This window comes from Pipra filicauda, unplaced genomic scaffold (assembly GCF_003945595.2).
Source record: "Pipra filicauda isolate LSUMZ 115617 unplaced genomic scaffold, ASM394559v2 scaffold190_size1978887_pilon, whole genome shotgun sequence".
NCBI classification, from domain to species: Eukaryota; Metazoa; Chordata; class Aves; order Passeriformes; family Pipridae; genus Pipra; species Pipra filicauda.
In genome coordinates, this window is record NW_024104299.1 from 999,284 (window position 1) to 1,022,437 (window position 23,154).

The 23,154-nt window shown below is 35.9% G+C and overlaps 1 protein-coding gene across 1 annotated transcript in view; it reads left to right on the top strand.

The window, feature by feature from the left end:
- Positions 1–23,154, top strand: part of KIF20B (kinesin family member 20B) — a 37,100-nt gene that overhangs the window by 7,157 nt on the left and 6,789 nt on the right. The window contains exons 10-29 of the mRNA XM_027717939.2: positions 900–1,011; positions 1,463–1,534; positions 1,986–2,132; positions 3,901–4,063; positions 5,067–5,330; positions 6,069–6,208; positions 6,821–6,971; positions 7,908–8,133; positions 8,693–8,754; positions 8,953–9,072; positions 10,561–10,726; positions 13,752–14,940; positions 16,279–16,417; positions 17,510–17,632; positions 18,100–18,160; positions 18,762–18,887; positions 19,155–19,288; positions 20,273–20,428; positions 21,493–21,669; positions 22,232–22,396. Coding sequence (XP_027573740.2) covers positions 900–1,011; positions 1,463–1,534; positions 1,986–2,132; positions 3,901–4,063; positions 5,067–5,330; positions 6,069–6,208; positions 6,821–6,971; positions 7,908–8,133; positions 8,693–8,754; positions 8,953–9,072; positions 10,561–10,726; positions 13,752–14,940; positions 16,279–16,417; positions 17,510–17,632; positions 18,100–18,160; positions 18,762–18,887; positions 19,155–19,288; positions 20,273–20,428; positions 21,493–21,669; positions 22,232–22,396 — 3,893 coding nt within the window. The remainder of the gene's footprint in view (positions 1–899; positions 1,012–1,462; positions 1,535–1,985; positions 2,133–3,900; positions 4,064–5,066; positions 5,331–6,068; positions 6,209–6,820; positions 6,972–7,907; positions 8,134–8,692; positions 8,755–8,952; positions 9,073–10,560; positions 10,727–13,751; positions 14,941–16,278; positions 16,418–17,509; positions 17,633–18,099; positions 18,161–18,761; positions 18,888–19,154; positions 19,289–20,272; positions 20,429–21,492; positions 21,670–22,231; positions 22,397–23,154) is intronic.

Here is a 23,154-nt window from a genome sequence, read left to right on the forward strand (position 1 = left end):
GCACTGGAAATGCCTCCCTTGAGTGACTGTAACTGCTGAAAGCCTCCACGCACTCCACTGCCTCCATTTCTTTGAAATGGGATAAATATTGGAAACAATTGACAAATTTGTTAGTGGCTTGCTCTTTTCCATTTTCTTAAATGCTCCAGTAGTTCTTAACTGTATTTATAATTGGCTCAACAGTTTTGGGGATTTTTGTTTGTTTTCAGTATTTTCTGTAGAGAAGCAGACTTCAGACAATATGTGAGAAAGTTCAGCCTGACTTCAAATAGGATTTTAATCTCCAATCAAACCTGTAATTCTGTTTTGGGTTGCAAGAGTGTGGGGATAATAAATAACAGTTTCAACATTTGTTTCAGGTCATGGGGAAAAAGAGTTTTAAACCTATTTCATTTGTTACAGATTCTTTGAACAATCAAGGCATCAATTCTAGAGTAAGGGCTTTTTTGTAGGCGTTTGACCTGCTGCTTTTTCACATAAGTTGGTGGCCCTGAAAGATGTTCAGATGACTTCCCCTTCCTCCCTTCTCCCTTCTCTCCAACTGTAGTGTGAAATAGAGAAGCTATCCAGGTAGAATTCTGCCTTGCTGAATATAAATATAGGGCATTCTACTCATATTAGACCTTTTTTGCTTTTCAGTGCTCAGGCTAAGGTTACTCACTTAATTTGAATGAAACATATTTAGTGTCCTAATAGAATGAAATAGTGTATTATATTTGTCCTTTTCTTCCTGTGAGAGGAGCCATTTTGATTTTATTTGTCATCATATAACTTCTGTCTGAAGGAGGTGTAGTAAAAGCCTCAAGTAAAAGTAGTATCCTTGCTGTGCATACATTATGCCCTTAATACTTATTTTAGTATTGTTATTTTCAAAACTGTCATATTTGTTTTTCTTAAAGGTCTGCAGTGGGTTCAGATTTCTGACTCTAAAGAAGCTTTTAGACTTCTAAAACTGGGGTTGAAACACCAGAGTATTGCAAGCACAAAACTAAATCATTGCTCCAGCAGAAGGTAAGAAACATTTTGAATAGCATTGGGCATAGAGTGCTGTGTGAGAGGAAGGAGAAACTAAAATATGGCTTGTGGCTTTCAGGAAGGGAAGAGGATTTAATGTGGTCTAGATTTCTAGGTTTCAGTTTTTGTGTCCTTTAGCAGTATGTGACACGTTGCTTTAAGCCAAAAGGATTCAATCCTTCAACTAGATGGACAGGTACTAAAGCTAACAGCATTTAATCAAACACTCTATACAAAAGCACTTAGCTTTATTATATCTAAATGCCTGAGGAAAAAGCAAAATAAGCACTACATAAACATCTCTGTAAAAGTTTGTATCTGATAGTATATGCTTACATACCTTGATAGGTTCAACAGCATTTGGAACAAATATTGTGGAGGCTAAAAATATTTTCCAAGTATTGGTCTACTTCATAATTTCTCTTATGATTTCAATTTCTCCTTTTAGTCACAGCATATTCACGGTTAAGGTACTAAAAATTGAAGATTTAGGAACACCACGAGTGATCCGAGTCAATGAGTAAGTTCAGAACAGAGACTCTCTTATGGTGAAGTTGTCAATTATTTTCCATGTTGATATACTGGTACTGCACTATACATCCAGTGCTCCCTGTGGGAGCTTCCTGCATGTATGGTGGCTTCCCCACTCCCTATGCTCCTATGGTACTTGGCCCTCTCCCTCAACCTGTCAGGTTGCAGTTCTGTTCTCCATCTTGTCCCCTCTGTTCATCACAGAGTTCTACCAGCATCCTATACTCCTCAACTCATGTGAGTCCCCAGAAGGAACAGGATGAGGAGGTGGGGGTGGGTGGAATAAGAAGCATGTTGAAAAAATGTTTGACAGGAAATAGGGGGAAATTGGATTGGGCAAAAAAATTCGAGAAGGATGAAGAAAAGTGATCGTTTTGAAAAGTGAATAATTTGTTCATCGTGTAAGGTAAATAAAGTGAATTTTCCTGTTCTGCTTTCAGATTGTCATTTTGTGATCTTGCTGGTTCAGAAAGATATACCAAGACCCGCAATGAAGGTGACAGATTAAAAGAGAGTGGAAATATAAATACCTCTCTCCTGACTCTAGGCAAGTGTATTAATGCACTCAAGAACTGTCAACAGTCAAAGTAAGTCCTTTTATGAATTGCAAACTGGTTGTGTTTTTTAGGTGTTGCCCACAACATTTAAAAGTTATTGTTTAAAATATACAATATTAACACTTAAATTTCTGGTAGAAAAGACGTATAAACTTAGGAAGTCTATACTGTAGTCTTGTTGATATACTAGAGTTATCTTTAAACTTGCCTGGTTTTGCTTTGTAATTAAATCATTCAAATTATAACATAATCCTTTAAACATGTTATCATAGATTTTAGCAATTTAACTTTCTTCTTCTGAGTTTGACATATCAAACTTTGGAATAAGTTTAAAACACCATTGTCACTAATGTCATAGAGCCAAATATTCAGCATTTCATTACTTCTTTGGAAACTAACTCCATCTTCTACATACTTCCATTGTGACATTTCTTGTCAGCAGGATATTGCTGTGCTATCATGACTGTGTACTCTGACAAAATTTGTTATTTTTAAGCTGTGACATAATTTTAACACTCTCCTGATCTAGCTAACCATAATGCAGACAAAAGAAAGCCTTCCCCCTATTTATGCCCCAGCCTGAGGATCTAAATAAGAGTAAAACAATACAAAAAGTTAACTGTCTAAAAACCAGTATAGTAACTGTCCAGAAGTGTTTCCTGCATAGGTTCTCATCCTAGAAGTTAAATAAACTGTCTACTGCTTTTGATATGCCTGTATGTGCTTTGCCAAATTCACTTAGTCCATAACACTGTTCTTGGCAGCACGTTTGAAGTCTATCACAGCTTAAGGTGAAAAAACTTTGCTGGTATGTCTTCCTGATTAACCCTACATTTTGTGAATTTATGGGGGTTTTACCTTCCTGACCTTTCCAGATAGGAAGGATGCATTAAAACTAGCAGCTGTGTAGGGAGTCGTTAGTGTATTCGTAATATAACTTTCTGGTCCTAATAATGGGGAATTTTAATAATATGGAGGAAATGTTCTGAAGCACAATCTTGAAGTACTAATACAGGTCCTGTGCAAGTAGAATAAGAAGCAGTAACTTTCTTATAATGGTTCTTGTTTCCATCATGTGGCAAAGCTACTTCTGAGCCATATACGTATTCTGGCAGGAAGGAGTGTCACTATCTTGCTGAGTTCTGTAGCACTATTCATGTTACTGAATAGCTGTCGTGCATCCAAAATGCATTTGGTGGCAAAGTCATGTTTTAGGAATTCCTATAAAACTTTCTATAAGTATTAAAAACTTCATCACCAACTGTTAATTTCAAGGGTGCAGCTTCTGATTCAGGACATGCCAAACTTCTGGGAGATTAGGGATAAAGTTCTAAAAAGTATCTCTGTATGTTTGATGTATGCTAGTCTTCTTACCTAGACACTTGCTATTGTCTGTTCTCAGAGGTACGATAAGGGGTGAAAGAGATCTCTGATAATGTTGGATACTGCATGTCTAAAACTACATAAGTACTTTTTGTGGATGTGGAAAAGTAAACAAAGAGATGGGGTATAGTTTGTAGCATGAGGCTTACGTGACCTACTGTAGGCTAAATGTTGAACACTCTTGGCTTAAGTGCTCCCATTGATTGCATTGCTGTAGTGTACCAGAAAAAAAGGTAAAGCAGCAATCACCACAGCCACACAAGCTCTTCACAAACAGCTGTATCTAGTTCAAAACAGTTTTAACTGATTTAAAGACTGCTGCTTTTATAGGTGTTTTCCAGTCTTCAGGCTGGACAGCTCTTGGACTGCCTGGAACTTATTAAACTTCTGATCATCTGTTCTTTTGTCTTCAAAGGTTGCAGCAGCACATACCCTTTCGGGAAAGTAAGTTAACTCATTTTCTTCAAGGATTCTTCAGTGGAAAAGGGAAGGTATACATGATAGTAAACATAAGCCAATGTGCTTCAGCATATGATGAAACACTCAATGTGCTAAAGTTCTCAGCCATTGCGCAAAAAGTAAGTGTGTTGTTGTTTATCTTGTTGCTCCGTAACTTTGATTTGCTTTAAAGAGCAGGTTCTCTCACTCTTGAGAATATGAATTTAGTTACTGGATTTTTCTGTCATGTTGCAATGATATTTCTAATTATTCCTGGTTGGGCTTTATCTCCTAGAGCTTTTAAAAAGGCCTTGTTGGGACTTTCTTTTTCCTTCTGAGTGTGGGGGTGGGAGCATCCCCTGCTGAAAATTTGTAACTCCTGTGAAATGTCCAGCCTAACCAGACACTAACTATATTTGAAAGAAATTCCCTGAGATCTAGGTAAATTTCTTCTGTAGTCATAACATACTTTCACCTAAGAGCACTTCTAGCTGTCTGATATCCTACTGCTATCTCAATTTGGAATATTGCTCACCTGAAATACTGATAAAATAGACTGAGTACCAAAGAGTTTGAAAGGTCATCTTTATGTTCACAGAGGCTTCAGTGGGAAGGTGGAAGCAGAGTGAGTAGAAGTAAGTGCAGTGATATAACTTTGGCAAAGATAGAACGTGAAAGTATTGGGGATCAGTGCTGCAGTCTTAATGAAAGCTATGGAAAAGTTCTGTTGGCAGTTAGATCCATGCTTTTGGAATTTGGACAGGCTAAGAGCACCACCAGAAGTAGCAGACTGTAAGGGTGACAGAGCTGTTCAAGAAATAGAATTTGTAGGATGGTATTCCTGTAATGCAACTAGAAACTCAAAGTACAGGAAATTGAGAAATCTCTTGGTGCAAGTGGTGGTAACCCTCTTGTAGGTTATCCATCTAGTGAAACTTCGTGTTCTTGGGATCAAAGGAAAGGTTAGACTACAAAGTGACAGCTTTGTACTCTAGGTGGAAATCGATGTTGAGTAGTGACTCGGAATAGAGGATAGGCTGGATATGCTCCAGAGAGCTCCAGGAGAGTGCAAAGGTATGTCTTCAAAGTGCCAATGGAGGTTTTAAAAAGTACCGGTAACTTTGTTCTTTGTTTTCTGGATAGGTTTTAGTTATGGATACATCTATTCTTCCCCAAGATCAGTCATTTGGCCAGAAATTGGCAGGAGAATCATCACTGCTTAATGTCACTAAAATGCCAATCTCAAGGAGAAGAGCCACTATCCTGTGGGACAGAACCTTGGAAGATGTGGTCGAAGATGATGATGATGATGATGACGAGATGGAGGAACAGCACAGTGTGTCAAGAGAAGAAGCAGTGCAGGAAAAGGAAGAAAGTAAAATTGTTCTCGGAAAAGAAGAATATATGGTATGTATCAGGGCTACTTTAAGACTCAGTGTAGTGTGGAGCCTTGAAGCAAGGTATTCTTCTCCCGGTTTCCCTCATCTCTCACCCCTTTTTTCTGATCACCCTTATCTTACCTAAATATAGTGTTTAGAACTACAAGTGGATTACTTGTGACTTAGTGCTTATTGTGGGAATACTCTGTTAAATGTGTCAAGGTACAGACTGAGCAGTAAGAATTATAGATTTGACTTTCTCTTCTTTTGGTAACCTATGGTCAATGCACAGAAAGTATTACCTGGTTTTTAGCAATTCAGAAGATTGTTCCTTTGTTACTTTATGAACAAGAAAACTCTGGAAACTGTCCTTTAAGGAACAGTCGCTTCTAGGGAAGACAAGCAGGAGGGAACAGACTATTAGAGACAGTTTTGTGCAGGTTTCATTAATACCGCCTCAAAAATGGGTATCTGGAAAAAAAGGCCAAATTCCGTGGATCTTAAACCTGTTTTTAAAGGTAACTTCTAGAGTTTTTTGTTATAAACTTAGTGTTCTTTGTAAATGCCACCTCTGTGCAAACTTAAAAATTGCTGTTAGTACCAAACAGGTAGTTCAACCCACTCATGAATCCTCCTGCTTATGAATAAGCTAATAAAATACTTTTGCCAGCAGGAGAGTAAAGTGTTGTAGTGTTTAAGGAATGGGAAAAATTTCTCTTCTGGGAAACTTTCTTTATGAAAAACTCAATAATAATTGTAATTTTAGACACTACTGAGTCTCATAGAAGAGCTGAAGAACAAACTTATTACTGAAAAGAAGAATAAGTTACTGCTGGAGCTAAAAGTTCGTGAAGAAGTGATACAAGAGTTTACCCAATATTTTGCTGAGCGGGAAATAGATTTCAAGTAAGCTGGCTTTAAGTGATTTTAAAGTTACTGGTTAAGCAAATTAGAGTAAATTCACTTATTTCTTAAATCTCTCTCAACTGTAGGAGACCACACTCTTCTACTAGATCTTATCTTCCACTATATGTGTTAATGTACCAGTTTGTTTGGACTATGAGGTCAGGAAAAATTCTGTGTACAAAAGGCTTTGATTTTTCTGTGGGATGGGTAGGGGTGTGTGTGTATAACTTGTGAGTAGTGTTTGTTCCTGTGGAGCTCTTTCTAAGAGAAGAGCTGCCTTGATAGGTTGTCTGTAGGAGCGACATTTGCAAATTCTTTGGTTACTTTGGTCTTAGTGATACTCCAAACAGATATTCTGGCTCAAGAAGCTTAGGAAAAAAAGCTTTTTGTTAAGTGCTATCCGTAATCTGTATATTTGTCTCCCTCTTGTACTTTAGGGGTGTGTCTGTATGGGAAATATACCTCTGTTCTGGTGTAGCAGCACTATTTTGTGTATTGTTTTGCTCTGCCAAAATAAAGAAGAAAGCATCTTTGTTTATAAGCAGCTGTATTTATAACTTTTTAGCATCTCATACTGACTAGCTTTTAGCTGACTTATTTTTCCTGCTCTAGAGAGTGCCTTGATCATGAACGAGCACGGCTTGAAGAAAATGCTGAAAAACGCCTGGAAATCTTCAAGGAACTTGCAAATAGTTATCCTAAAAATGCAGATGAAAGAAAGAAATTAGAAGATCAGCCTGGCAGTGAGCAAACTGGACCTCTGGTATTTTTATCTGTCTTCCCTAAATGTCCCTTTTACTCACTACCTGTTATCATCATGATATTTCTTAAGAATTAGAAGAATGGTTTCAAGGAATTGCATGCAGTGCAACTGTATCCTCAGCAAGATATATTTATCCCATTTAATAATGGGGTTGCTGAACCTTGGGATTTAGGAATCTTTGGAGTTTTCTGCATTTCTCCAACACAAAGTGAAAATTCCTATATACAAAGAGATTGAGGGAAAACTGCAATTATGATATAAAATCTGTTGCATTAAGTACCTATTTACAGTCCTTGAAGCTGATTTCTTAGGCATTATATATGGACTGTACTGGAGTGATCACAGATTCCTCTCAGGGCAGTTGTAGCTACAACTGAAGTAATGAGAATTATCCATACACTTAAGTCATAACTCGGTTCCTACTTTGAGGCTGTCTCTCTTGTGAGTTTGAAATCCTTTATTTTTAAAAAAAACAAAGAAGAAAGATATAAAGTCAGTATTTTGAGTTCAACTTTCACATTAAGTTACCACAAAATTGTTTGACCTCACAAACTTTTACTGATACCTGAAAATTTCTGGTGTATTCCTTCTAAAACTGTTTGCTTCTATGTTCATTCAATATTCTCATTGAATTAAAAAATGCTAGCTTTTATAGTAAAGTTGGAGGTGATATGTTTATGGACATATAAAGTGGACTGTAATGTTGGGTCATTAAATATTATAAAAAAGTAGCTATTACTTGATACTGGACACTTGTGTGTGAAGGTAGACAGAAACTGGCAATCAAAATGCGTATGAATCTTCAAGATGGTTTTGAAGTCAGAATTAACGGTACTTAAATGTTTGAATTTGTAATGGTCTTCCAAATTTTCTGTAGAAATAATGGCTTTTGTGTAATTATTTGCCATTTCTAAATGGATATAAATTATCTTTCAGGATAAAGAATATAGCACAGGGCCAGGTATCTGCTTTGATTTTGAGGGCATTATTGAATCTCTGCAGAATGATATCACCGATATAAAAAATCAGGCAGAAGCAGCACACCAATACATTGTGTCCCTAGAAGACCCACAGCAAACTATAGGATGGCTTCAAAAACAGCTAGAAAAAATCACCACTGAACTAATTGAGACCAAAGAACAGCTGGCAGAGAAAACCAAAGGTAAGCTGGGTCTAGGAGTGATGTGAAAGAGACAAAAAAAGAAATTACTGACTGCTGTGAAATAGAAATAATAATCTAGTTGAGCAGGATTTTGGAACTAAATCTTATGTATAGCAGTGGTGATCAGGTTTTTTTTATATGTTCAGGTTAAACAATTTTTCAGGCCTTGGTTATTTGATTTTTAAGACAAAACTTCAAACTATCAATCGCAGATTTTGGAATTGTGGGGTAAGACATCCAAATTATTGATTCCTGATTCTAATCCTTATACTTCTCTTATGTTTTGCTGATGTAGTGTTTTCAGGCATCCTGTGAAACATTCATGGAGGAAAAGCTAGCAGTACCTCATCATATGATTTCAGCAGAGGTCTTTTGATATGATCTATATTTTGTATGGGTTGCAAGGCCCAATTTTCCCGTTCAAAAAACTTAAACAACTTTGAAATGTGTCCTATAAGTAGAAGTCAACTTGAAAATAAATCTATTCAAAAACTACTGAGGTACCAGAAGATCCAAAAGAATGAATGATTACCTGATGCAGACTTTTTTCCTGTTACAGATTTTGGAACACAGAGGATTAAATTGGAAGAGTCTGCTGAGCAACTTAAAGATGCAACTGAGGTAACTTTCTCATAAAAAAATTTTGTGCAAAATTATTTGCTTTAATACTAAGTTCCAATAACTTAAAATGCTATTACAGTGTGCTTCTAGCTTTTTTTTTTCATATATCAAACATAATTTAACTAATCTTGCTTCTAAATGCATGGTATAATTCAACAATTTAACACTACCTGAACTACTTTTTTTTTCTTTTCCAAGAAAATGAATCTACAAAATAAAAGGATTCAAGAACTAATAGACATTGTGGAGCAAAAAGATAAAGTTATTATGAGACTACAAGGTTTGATGACCTGTTCAGAAGAAACCATAAAAGACAAAGTAAGTCTTAGACATCTCAGTTGTCTTTATATAAAAAAATCTTTCTGTGTGCTTATAATGGACTTAACTACTTTGGGAAATTGAAATTTTCTGTAAATACTTGCTTGAAATAGTAACAGGTCAGTTGGGATTGAAACTAAAGCCACAGCAAAATGTGTGCGTGGGCGTGAAAAATGGGACTTTCAGAAGCAGTGGTCTGAACTTATTATTGGAGAATTCTAGATGAGACTCTTAAGAGCCATTAAAAAAAACAGCCACAGTGTGAGAACTTGAATGGTGAGAATAGCGGAAATGCATCACTGTCTATTTTTTTGTCTGAATGAAAGAGGAAAAAAAGGAGGTTTTGTTGTAGCAAAAGGCCAATTTTAATCAAAGTTAGAAACTAATAATGTGAAAAGAACAGTGATTCTGTAAATAGAAAAAAATAAAAAATCAGTGGATTCCACCCACCACCACCATGCATGCACACTTGCAAAGGAAAAGCAATAATAGGAATATACTGAGCAGAGTTTGGACTAAGCAGGTATGACATGGGTATCTGCTTTTGATATGATTAATACCACTTAGAACTGTCTAGTCTATTGATAGCTCCTGAATGCCAGAAGACTAGCTTGACTAAATGTATACAGGCTTAAAAAAAAGATCAAAACATGCAGTTAGGGGGTTTTGGGATTTTTATTTTTTTTTTTGAGCCTGATGTCCAGTAACCTGAAATAGCTCTGAGAAGATTTTAAATGAAACTTAGTCAGCACTCTGATCCGTTTCTCTCTTCCACTGTAAACTTAAAGCTTTGACCATACTTAATCTTGTATTCTCTCTCTCTGCCCCACAGCACTTTAACTTTTCAATAGTATGAATGATCCAAGAGTGATGAGAGTTGCGGTGACTTCTTAGTCCTTCTTCCAGGAGCAAGGCTTTAACTGTCCAGTGTTTCTATGAGACTGTGTGGCATGAAATTTTAAACATGACCACAAATCTCAAGTCTAATAGAGTAGTCAAATAGATATCTATGTATGACAGACATGACTGGGCTTTCAAAATGCATCAGATATGTCATGACAAAAATGATTTGTGGCTTTGCTAAAGGATGCTAAAACTCCCAACTCTGGCAACGATGATAAGAAAGTGATTAACTTGTAGAACTGACTGTTTGCCCTTTGAACAAATTGGGAATTTTGTCAGCTCTTGACGTTGAAAATTATTTTCAGATGGTAAACTAACTTCTCTTACATGTAAGTCTTGCATTTTGTAGTTTCCCAGTTTTTTGCTCTGATTCCTGTAGAGTGCAAAATATTGAGTTTATTAGTATTATAAGTTGTACTGGCTTTTGGTTTAAGTAACTGATCTGTAACTCACTTTTTCCTCTGACAACCGCTATACACCTTACCCAGATAGTTTTGTAAAAGTATTTGTATATAAAAAAACTACTAAGCCTTTGAAGTTGCATAAATTGAGCACTTAAAAGTAATTGATGCTATTTTAACACAGGACAACACTCTGACTACCACTAAGAGAAAATTAGCAGAAAAGAACTCCAATGAACTGATTGAAAGCAGCCAATTGAAGGACTGTGAGGAAACTGTACTGGAAGTGGGAAGAAAACGTTGCTTGGAAAATAAGTCTACTGTGGAAGAAGAGCCACCTACAAAGAAAGGTACAATTTCTACCATCACTCAAGAGGGGGTCTTCAAAAAAACCTTGATTTCTATTCCAGAACAGATGCAAAAAGCTGTGAAGCGTAAACATCGCGTTATGAGGAAGAGATCTGCTACATTAAACTGTAAACGGAAATAATTGTTCTGTAAATGTAATCTATTTTACAGAAGGTCCTATATTATTTATTCTAAGTGCTTTAATAAAATTTAGTTTTTAGACTCTTTCCTTTCTGATGCTTTTTCTCATCTGTGTATGTACTTGCAGACCCAGCTGTAGTTCTTCGGCAATTTCTTAACAGTAGTTTTTGTACTAAACTTGCTATTGCTGGATTTCAGAGAAAGTGGCATCTCCTGCTCAAGTTTTTGAACCTTACCTAAGCAAGCATCAAAGGTGTCAATGACTTATTGATTGTTCTGTCATACAGTATGTGCTGCAAAACTTGGTGTTTCATTCTGAACGCACCAGCTCTGGTCAAGGTGAGAGTGCTGGCAAAGGAGAAAAGCCTTTCACTTGAATGGAAGTAAAATTATTTTAAGTTCACAAATTACATATTTTGTACAGCTCTTATGCTTGCACCTTCAATCCTTTTGCTTTTCTTGCTTTATCTGTGAGCATATCAGGTGAATAAAGTCTATTAATAAGCAAAAGTGAGCTATATGCGACTTGTACAAAATGGTACTTACAAGGGCTGGCTGCCTCTACCCAGCTCAGCTTCACTTTCTCATGGAACTGTGGAAAGCATATGTGACAGAAGGGTGAAAGGCCTTCTCTTTCTGTAAAATGAGAATTGTCAAATTCACACGATCATAGAAAACTGAGGCTGCAGACGGTGAATAAACTGAAGGGTGGACTATCATTTGTTACAGTGTGCAGTAAAAGAATGTGGGAACACTCATTGCAGTTGGTCAGTTTTAAATTTATGGTGCAAAGAGTTACAGTGAATGGGTTTACCTCAGGGTAGTGACCCATCACTAGTGGGGCTCTGCAGGGCTCCATCCTAGGCCTAGTTCTCTTTGACATCTTCATTGATGATGTGGATGTGGGATCCAAAGCTATACTAAGTAAGTTTGCCAATGATAGCTGTCAACTCCCTTGAAGACAGAGAGGCCCTGCAGAGAGATCTAGACAAATTAGAGGGCAGGGCAATCACCAACTGTGAGAAGTTTAACAAAGATAAGCACTGGATTCTGCACCTGGAACAGGGCCACCCTGCATGTACATATAGACTAGGGAATGAGAGGCTGGAGAGCAGTGCTACTTTCGATGATCCTTGTGGCTCCCTTCAATTCAGGATACTCTATGATTCTATGAACAAAGCACTTCTTGCCCTGGGTATTGAACTTTAATATTTACTGCCCTAGAAGGTGGGAGAGGCAGGTAACTCTCATATTCCAGGCATGGTTAGACAAGCTGACAGCCACCAGGTTCATGACTGAGAGGGTTAAGGAGGGTTGCATTGTCTCAGTTCTTCAATGTCAGGGAAGTTCCACAGGAAGTGGCTGGGCCTACCAATAGTTGCAAAAGGAGGTAAAAATATTAGGTTAAGTCAGCTGATGGTGTGTGATCCAATAGGGCGTTTCTGATGTAAAACTATTTCAAGTAAGTGTCATTCGAAGCTAAGGACTAGAGGTTTTGACAAAGCACCTCAACACCTCTGCCTTTTAGTGAAGTATGCACAATTCCAATCCAATGTGAGGAATAGGTGGTATTTTGTCTGATATGTTTTCCTGTGTCTACACAACTGAGCTTTCAGAGAACCATTTCCTAAATCCAAAGTTTTTAGTCTTTTAGGATTTAAAAGTATGACTTTATATGCCACAGTAAACCTGCTGTTGTGGCTGATCTAACAGGAGCACTTGATGTGTCTTATTAGAACATAAAAGCTACAGAAAAGCAAGAGAAGTGTCTTGGGGACTTTAATCACTGAAGACCAAAACACTACTGCTAATATTCAGCATGACTTTTTGTTAGTGACTCAAATTAGGGACTATAAAACTTGCTGGATCTGTTCAGAGGATGTTTCCATGCAGTACACATGTACCTATGTGCTTGATGCTCCCCAAGTGAGATGACGGCTGAACTCTGCCTTATTGTAGTTGCAGTAGTCACAAGAATTCATACTATCTTCCTGTAGTACATGGTTATGATGACCTAATCCTTAGAGATAGTCAGGCTTGATTTAATACTAAAGTGCATGTCACTAAAGGAACACAACTGTTCCTAAAACACTTGTGTGAAATACAGCCAGAGTCATTTTTGAAGGTGATGAAATACATGTGATTTTTAGTTAGAATTGCTCATTACTTTGGGAAAAAAAGAGTCAAGCTAATAAAATACTTATGGAAATTTGGAGTTGGGTTAATATGTTATAAATCTTTTGTGGAGAACTTTACATGCAACATATTAGGTGTGGGCATTAATAGTTATCCTTTTATCTAGTTTAGAAACCTGTTGAACAAAGAAGAGGGGAAGGTTCCAAACACTAAGCAAAACAAAAAAATCAAACAAAAAACATGCTGGAATTTTAGCTTTACTTTTAAAGTAACATGATATTGAGTGTGAGTAAAACTTCTCAGAAAAGCATACAACACCATTGATCTGCTAAATGTAGGGTGGGTAATTGCTGGTTCTATTTAAAGGGATTGTTGAATCAGTGAAGGTGGAAACTAGATATAACTGTGAATGTTATCTAGCTCATAAGTGTTATAAATACTAGTAAAACTAGCTAGATTTTTCTGCTAGTGCTATAGAGTAAAGGCTGGAATAGAGCCATAACAAACTTTTTAAAGTCTTCTGCACACCTCTTTCTGCAAATTATGCCTCGAAGACCAAGAGGCATCTATTGCAAGGGCTCTAACTACTTCAAGACTCCAAAATGCTATAAGGGTGTGGCTTTCAGACAGTGATCATTTTCTGTAGAGCAATTGCAGTTTGTATTGCTAGAGACTTGCACTATTGATTTTAATCAACCTGAGCTCTATGGATATTTTTTATTGTTGATGTTGTTTTGTTTTTGTTTTTAGGAGATAAGACAGGGAGATGGGAAAATTGCTCTCTTCATCCAAAGAGAACTAATAATTCTGAGACCCATGCGGAAATACTGGCACTGAAGGAAAGAACTGAAACCTTGGAAGGTCAGATAGCTGCACTTGAAGAACAATGCCAAAGAGAAAAAAATAAAAAAGAAGAGTTAAGTTGGCAGATAACAAGCTTGCATCTGAAGCTGTCTGCTTCTGAAGAAAGGGCTTATGGTTTAAGTGAAGAGCTTCAGCAATGTCAAGCTGACTATCAGGAGACTGTTTCCAAATTGGAGAAAGAGAAAGCTGTAAATAAGGAACAAGAAGAAAAGATTATTCAGCTAAATAACCAAGTAACAGCTGCTGAACAAAATATAATTGATAAAGTGTCCCAAATTAAAACAATGCAGTCCCAAGTAGATGAGTTGTATAAATGTCACTTAGAGTCTTACACTATGGATACTGATTTAGTTAATCTAAAGGACTCCTTAGACCCTCAAAAAGATGAACCACAGACAGCTCAAATGAGTCCTGTATCTATGCAGTTCCAAACTGCTTCTACAGCAGACCTGGGACAGGAGAGCTCCTTTCACCGCAGTATTGAAACCATTTGGGAAGAATGCAAAATTATGATTAAGGCTTCTTCACAAAAAAGTCATCAGATTCAAGAACTGCTTCAACAAGTTGCAGACTTAAAGAAGAGACTTAATGAAAGTGAGAATTACAATAATCAACTAAAAATAAAATTAAATGAGATTGCAAGTCAAGATGATCAGTCTGTAAAGGAAAAAGATATTATGAGTCAGTTACAAGAGCAAATCCTGAAGAAAACTCAGGATTTTGAAAGACAGGCTGCAGAAGATCAGAGAGTAATTGCACAGTTTCAGGAGAAAGTTAATGGATGTGAGGGAAAAATAAGAGATCTTGAGTGTGTACTGGAAGCTAAAGATGACAACATAAAAAAGTTAGAAGAAGTACTTAAAGAAAAAGAATCTACTATTTTAAATCTACAAAGTAGTACAGTAGCTCTCCAAGAGAAATGTACCAAGTCGGACAAAAAACTGAAAGAACTGAACGATCAAGAAGCAAATCTGAAGGATGAAGTTGTGCAGTTGACAAACAGCTTGGAGAACATGAAACATGCTCTTCAGGAAAAGGAGAAAAATGAGGATGAGCAAATACAATCTATAGAATTGTGAGTAAATAACGAGATTACTCATAACCCTTTGACAATAGACCTAAGTTAAAAATCCCTTATGTCAACATCAATTTATTTTGACATAACACATTTTCTTGTTTATAAACTCGATTAAACAAACTGCTTCTTTGAAAAGTTTCAATACACTACTTGAATTTTATATTTGCATATTCTGTTGGCTGTGTTTTCCACACCTGTTTGTTCATTCCTTCAAAAATACAGATCTAAATCATGTGGAACTATTGAGGGGGGGAATAGGAGCATATAAGGAAATTAATTATTTGGGGATTTCTAATAGTTTTGTTGCATACCCTTTCTGAAAGAAATCACATATAGTTTAATGTACCAAAGCAGGCAATGTTGTCTTTGGAAAGGACTGGGTGGTAAAAGGAAAAGAAGAAAGAAAAAAAAAAGCCTAGGGAGTAAACAACAATAAACAGTTGGGTTTGGTAATAGCTATTCTAGCTGAACAAAATCTACTGTAAGACTTGAAGGAATAATAGTCATAGGAGGGTAGAACTTTCTTCACCTCCCTCTACTTTTTAAATCTTTGAGAAATAAGAGCATGTGTCTGAGAGATTATATTTGTTATATGTTAAAAAATTATAATTATGTAAAAATAGCTTTAAGATGCTATGTAGCCCTTCTACTGACTATAGTTTCTTTAGTGCTTTATCTGAGTACCTGTACATACTCCAAAGTACAATTTAGAATGAAGGTCTGATGATCCCCAACCCTATGCTTGTGAAGCTTTGAAAGGTTTTCCTTTTGTAAGGCCTTGTATTGTGTTGTCACTTATCTAAAAAACTTTCTATTAATTAGTTCAAAGGTAAAAATCCAGGATGTCTTACTGTAAACTCTTTGAAATAAATGTGACCATTTAAAAATGAACCCATCAAACTTATTTTTTGCTTTGTAGCACTTGTGAGGGCAGCATTTGCTGCTATGTTATTGGGTTTTTTTATTTGAATTTTTATTTATTTGATCCTTACAAGGACTGGGATGTGTAGTTATCAAGCTCAAACTTGTTTGATATTAGTCTCGTTCCTTTTTGTTACTTTGTATGGTCACCTAGTGATAAAAATGGTTGCTCTACTGTGCTTAAAAAAGTAATATTTAAAAAGATGTCAGTGTTCAGAAATGAATCTGAGCAGTTTGTTACTTCAGGATCATATAATAAGAAATTGAAATCCAAAAGTACAATTATAAAGCTTGTCGTTGATCTGCTAGAGCCAAGATTCTATTCCTGAATAAAACTGGGAAAGAGCCTGAGTTAATGTGTGAAAGCTGTTTTTTGAGATGTGTAAGACTAATGTTATTTATTACTAACCCAAGGCTACGTAAAGATCTTTCTGAGAGCTCTGCTCTTGTACAAAGTTTGAAGAAAGATTTGCAGAGGAAAGAGGAAGAATATACAGATTTGAAAGAGAAACTATCTGATGCCAAGAAACAAATTCAGCAAGTACAAAAAGAGGTTGGTAACCATAGGCAAAATGTTTCTTCTGCGGGTTTGGGCCTGGGGTTCTGTTACTAAAACTGGTTTTCACAAATCTCAAGCTACAAATGTTAAAAGTGATTCATAATAAGGCTACTTTGAGCAATATATCTACAGTAACATTGAATTTTAAGTTACATAGCCATTGAAGTTGTAAACCAAAGACCAGATGTTAGAACATAGATTAGTACAGATATTGAAGGGTCACGTAAGTTTTTATTAATACCCTTGAGAAAGAGTTGTGAAAGCTGTGACTAATCTGATTATGCAGAAGGATTTTATAATCTCTGTAACAACAGTAATCTTACATTGTTATTTGTGCTGACTTCAGACTTGTGGAAAATGATGATCTCTGAGAGGAAAAGATAGACTAATCAGAAAAGGAAAGCACTAACTTCTAGAGACTTTTAATTCTGAGCTATGTTTCCTGTTAAGGTTGGGGAGAAGAAATTAATAAATGGAATAACTCAATACTGACAATTAACATTGGTAAAAGTTAGCAGGCAGTAAATTTTTTTTTTTTAGAACCTCATGGGATATTGCAAAAACTTAAAATCCAACAGACTTGCAAGAGTTTGGCCTTGGAAGTTAAAGAGTATTAACATTTTCACCAGCAGCCTTTCCTACGCAGCATTCAGTGTATAATCCTCTGCTTGAGAAATAGCAAGGAGTGGATAAGGTCCCGTGTCAGAAAACTTTTTTTTAAAGGACAACAAATTGTAGCTTAATTAGGCCATCTCCTGGTTTGTGGTTTGTTTGGGGTTTTTTGTTGTGTTTTCAGAGTGGGTTTTTTCCTTTACTTGGGTTTTGTGGTGTTTTTTTAAGGGGTGGAATTTTTGTTAAGTTGGTTGGGTTTGGGTTTTTCCCCCCTCCTCTCAAATGTAATACTCTATGGTTAAAATCCTTTCCTCAGAAGGATGTACAGTATAATGCTCTACCAGCCCCTGGAATTTAGCTAAGATACTTGCAAAAGTTTGACTCTTAATTAAAGTAATTGGTTATTTAGACATCTGACAGAGATTGCAGAAGGCTTATAACTAAATGTTAGTTTTGCTTGCTGTGGTGTTGCAGGTGTGTACAATGCAATCTGAGGAGAAAACCCTGAGGAAAAAAGTTAATGAGCTGGAGCAAATTAAAAGCCAGTTTAGTGAAGAGTTGGAGTTCAAACAGCGCACAATCCTGAAACTTAAAAAGGTATTTTTTTTCCTAAAATTTTCCTTGTTCTTAATTTTTTCAACTAATCCAATATTGAGTTTTCCAAGCAGGTGGAGAAAGCTTATACAAGTTGGGGTAAAAGAGTAGCCAGCTGAAATTAGTTTTAACAGATGAATGAAAAACGTTTGAAGAAATTCTCATGCAGGACATGGCTCTATTTAAAACAATTTGACAATCTGCCTAGCAAATACATACTTAATACCTTCAGAGTTTCTGATTAGTGACACTTAAATATGTTACTTGTATTGTCTTCCTCTTTTTTTTTTTTTCTTAAGCAGCTTGAATGCTCCTTTATATTATATGAAGAACTTACTTATTTGGACTGTTTGTCTTAAATACTTGATTCATCATTTATTAAATTCACAATGAAAAGCCACTATTTTCTAGCATATATATTTGTTTCTTTCAACATGTTTTCTTTAATTTGCTTTCAATGTAATATTTAGGAGCAGTCGAATAATGAGAAGCTGGAAGAAATCTCCAAACAGTACGAGAAAACACATAAAGGTCAGAAAAAGCCATTATTGTTCCTTTTTTTTTTGTGTGTATGTGGAGTGTCAACATAATGGGTGGTCATGTTGAGAACAAATTTGGAGCGTCTCATGTATTTATATTTTAAGATACTGAGAAATTCCAACTTGGACATTAAAATCTCACAAGAAATATTTTTATTGAATCATTATTAGAGATATAGTAAGCAAAGAAACAATCTCAGAATAAGAAATGTAAGCCTTGGAGAAAGTATCAGTGTTAACTTATTAAATGTTGGGATTTATTTGCCATTTTAGGTGTCCGTTTTAACAACAGCATGAACTAGCACAATACTAGTTTCTGCAGATTTGGTAAACATTTAGCAGTTGAACAGTGGTTAGTTTCTCATAGCCATGAGTAGTCTGACATTTAACACTGAAACATCTAAATCAAGTTGCTGAGAACAGAATCACTTAAGAATTTTAGATTTGGATAGTTCAGTAGAGATACCCTATTTCTTTCTAATGGAACTTTTAATCTCAGGAAATGGGGAAACAACTTGTAATCAAGACACTTTGGGAGACAATGGTGGGAACTAGGAGGAGGCTCATCTGTAAATTAATTTTCAAATTTTCAGATCTGTGTGCAAAGGAAAAAATAATTGAAGATATGCGGATGACATTAGAAGAACAAGAACAGACTCAGATGGAACAAGATCAAGTGCTTGAAGCCAAATTAGAAGAGACCAACAGATTAGTTTTAGGTAATCTCTTCATGAAAAGGTAGCAGGGAGGCAAAATTATTTTGAATGTGTATTGTGATAGCTGCTTTAAATTTCTGGGTTTACTTGTTAATTATTATTTAGGCATTACTTTCATGTAACACAGCAATTTTTTTGAAAAGCTTCTGTTGTCTTTTTGTGATCATAGCTGATAAACCCAAGTAACTTTAGTAGAAGGATGTGAACATGGTCAAATAAGTGTTCAAAACTATGTGAGTTCAATGTGAATTCATTTTGTATTCTGACTAGAACTGGAAACATGGAAGCAGAAATACAGAGAGCTGAGTAACCAGAGCAATACTGACTGGCAGCAAAAGATAAGCAAAAATGAGAAAACCATAAATGAAAACGAGGAATTAATGAAGCTGCAAAAAGAACTGAAGGTAAAATATAACACGTAATTCATACATAGTTTTAAAACTATAAATTCCCTTTAGGAGTCTAAATTTTTTTTGCATCGGTATCTTCAAAAGGGAGGGCATGATATGGCCAATTGTTACACTGGTAAAGGAAACCTCCTCTGAAAGCTGCAGTGCACCAGTGCAGTGATGTCTGGATGCAGTGTCTTTGTAATATGTGGCATCACTTATGCCCCATAATGAAGTGCACCATCCCCTGCATTATGCTACTACCATGCAAGGTGCTTCTGTAGCTGGTCTCCTCTTACAGTTATCTTGATCCAGCTCCTGATATCTGTTCCAAACATCTTTCCTGTCAGTTGCTAAATCAAACTCTCAAGATCTTGTACTTGCTGCATGACCTGTGAGCCCTTTCTGTGAGGCAGAGAACTTACTTTTAATTCTCCTTGGAATAGAAAGTAGACTTTCTTTCTAAGCAACTTTACAGGTACCTTCTGTCTTATGTGGTAAAATGTCTGAGGTTTGACTGGGATAGAGGAGACAAGGTTACTGGGGATTGAAGTGACATTCTTAGGTACGAGCCATCTCTGCCTCTCATTCAAACTGTACTGCATTCTTTACCTTTCAGTCATGAAGCAGAAGTTAGTTTTCTAACATGTCCTTTAAGGCAGCATAAAAGATTGGGGATTTTTAAGTTAAGAGAGTCTCTTTATCATTACTTTTGGTGTAAGTTTTATAGTGTTTGTAACTTACCGGAACATTTTGAGGAAAAAACCACCTCTGTTACATGAAGATTTGCCAGTCTGAATAACAAGTGCTGAAAATTGATAAATTTTTTTCAATAGGGAAGAACAAATGAGAATGTAATACTTGCATTTGGGAATATGCTGGAATAGAACCATGCTAGTATTTCTGTTATGTTTTTGAAATTCAATGGTATTCTGAATTTTAAGTCTTCTTTTTTTTTTATTTCTACCTATGGTATTATTTCTGGTTTCATCAAAATAGGAAAATGAGGCAAAGTATCAAACTGATAGAAAGAAGTGGCTTGAGGAAAAAATGGAACTCATAAATCAAATAAAAGAAGCTGAGAATCATCTCAACAGAGAAATGAGAAAGTTTGTGGAGAACAGAGAACATCATGTAAAGCAACAAGCAGAAATTGTAAGTGACTGGATGTCTCAGCAGAGTCCTCTAGTGTAAAGCTTTAGTACAGAGCAAATGTCATGTCAAGACATTAACAGTATGGGCACTTGAGATAGCTGGCCTTTGTCAGAGTTCCCTGACTTTCTCATATGGCAAAGCCTACACGAGATCTTCTCAATATGAAAAGGGAAAAGTAGGAGGATCATAAAATGAAAAAACTTACTGCATAATGAAAGGTACCATGCCAGTTCTTTTCTGTCCTATACTACCACCTCACTATGAAGTCTTCGAATTTCATATTGTATGTAAAACACCAGTAAATAACCTATGCTAAAATGAATTGCTCCTTACCTGAAGCTAAGGAAGCTCACTTTGGAAAATAAGATTTCTTGCTTGGATTTTTAAAAAAAAAAACAAAAAAAACCAAGAAAAAGCCCAAGCAAACAATTTGTGAGACTTTAGAAGGAAGAGAAAAGGCAAGAAAGAAAGGAAGATAAGTTGTTAGAAAAAGTGTTTTCCAGATATAGAATAAAAATACTTGATGTATACGCTGGGGTTTTGACTAGCATTGGAATGACTGATGGTTAATAACTAAGATGCCTTACTTGGTCACTGGACTGTGTCAATGTTGTAATTTCTTAAGCATATGAAATTTTTATATGAACCTCTAGAATCTACAACTGTATTTGCCTCTAGAGGTAGTTAGCAATGACTTTCTGGACCTGCAATCAGTACAGGAGGATGTTAGGAGCTAGAAGTACTTTCACTTTATCTGTGACTTTTCTTGCCTGAGACTTGTTACTAGCAAAATCTTTGAGCAAGCAAACATGAGTGGTGGTTCTTAAAAAATTCTCTTCACGAAGCGTATAAATATAAATACAGATTTTCTAATTGAAAAATGGTTTGCTTTGGCATATTTGTAGTGAAACTAATTCTGTGCGAGCTTTTTAAGATCTGCATAGGCTCTTAAGTTTACTAAGGCCATAAAATAGTACTAACTATGCAAAACAAAACTACCAGAACAGTTCAGACACTGTGTAGAAGTGGTCTTCTATTCTAACCTATCCTTTTTCCCTCTTTAGGAAAGACTTGCTGCACAGCTGGTAGAGAAGGATAGTAATCTTCAAAAGTGGCGTGAGGAAAGAGATGAACTAGTAGAAGCTTTGGAAGTACAGCTCAAGAGTTTGGCTTCTAGCACCGCACAAAAAGACAGAGAAATAGAGGAGCTGAAACAGGCTGCACTAAAGGTTTCAGAAAAGGTCAGTTCTCTCTGTCTTCTTCCTTTGTGATTTTTTGTTTGTTTTTGTTATCCATTAATTCTGCAAAACAGTATCGTTGCACTTGGCATTCTGGCTCTCCTTTTTGTTCTTAAACACTGTTATATGAAAACCTTTTGCAGATAATTTAAAGAAGAAAAGCTTTATGTTTGCTTGAAACAGAATTCGTAGTAGTAACTGAAGTTTCAAAATATTAAGTAGGGCAAATAAATGCTCTGATTGTGAATTTGGGCTGGATATCTGAAATAACTATCACTTTTGTTGCCTTTTTCACAGCACCAAGAACTTAATGAACAAATAGGAGGTGAACTTATTCTAAACAAGTATAGTAAAACAAAGAGTTTTGCATTACATTTTCCCAGACTAAGACTTTTTTTCACTCTACACAGAGGCATTAAATTACTGACTTTGTATTGGATACCTGACTGTTTTAGCCCGCAGTAATAGAACTGATGCTACCAAGTAAACATAATGATGCTTTTGATATGTATTACTTTCTTCTGCCAATCCTGCAATTTGTGGCAATTTTTGCTTTGTTTGTTAGGGTAAGGAAAATGACATAGAAGAACTAAGAAAACAATTGGCTGAGAAAGATGATTTTATAAAGGAATTGAAACAACACATTAACTGTGAAAGCACTCAGCCTTTGTCAGAAGTACCTTTACCTGAAGAAAGACAAGATAAAACTGATCAGTCCGTAAGCAAAGAGGTATGTTTGTTTAATTTATAGAAAATATGTACTAATGATATTAACTTTGTTTTGTTGTTTTCTCAGTATATATTTCTGTATATAGTTTTGGGAATCTCCTAATACGTTTTTGTAGTTCTTTGTACTTTAGCTATATCTTCAGTTCTTGCTTATTCTTCTTCTCTTTCACACTCACTCTCAGAAAATGAGTACTTTAGTTAATAGAATGCTATCTCTCTATACATTAGAGAACTTCTACACATGAGGGAAAACTAGTTAACTAATACAGGTTCTAGAGATTTGGAGACACAGTATTTGTAGTGTCATCTCAGTTTAAGTATGTCAGTATTAAGGGGATTTCAACTCAAACAACTTCTCATGATGTCACCTATGGTATGGTAAGATGATTCTGTAATTAAAGCTACCAGCCCATATGGGGGTTCACAAGAATAAAGCAGTATCTTGCATCCTACTTAAAACCAAAACAAAATAATATTTGATGTGAACACAAGGAAAAGATCTATTTTGCCTATTTCCTGAACAAAAATTAAAAGCCTTGTAACTGTACAGAGACTTCTGATTCTGACTGAACCCTTGTATGCATCATGAACACTATTTAATGAGGTCACTCTCCTTCTAAATGGAATTAATGCTATGTGACTCCATTGGCAATTAATAATGAACAGGTCTGAACATGGATTTCGTAGCAGTCCCTTCCCTGGCTGCTACAAGATATGATTCTCCTCTTACTGCAGAACTTGACTGAATGCTAAAATACA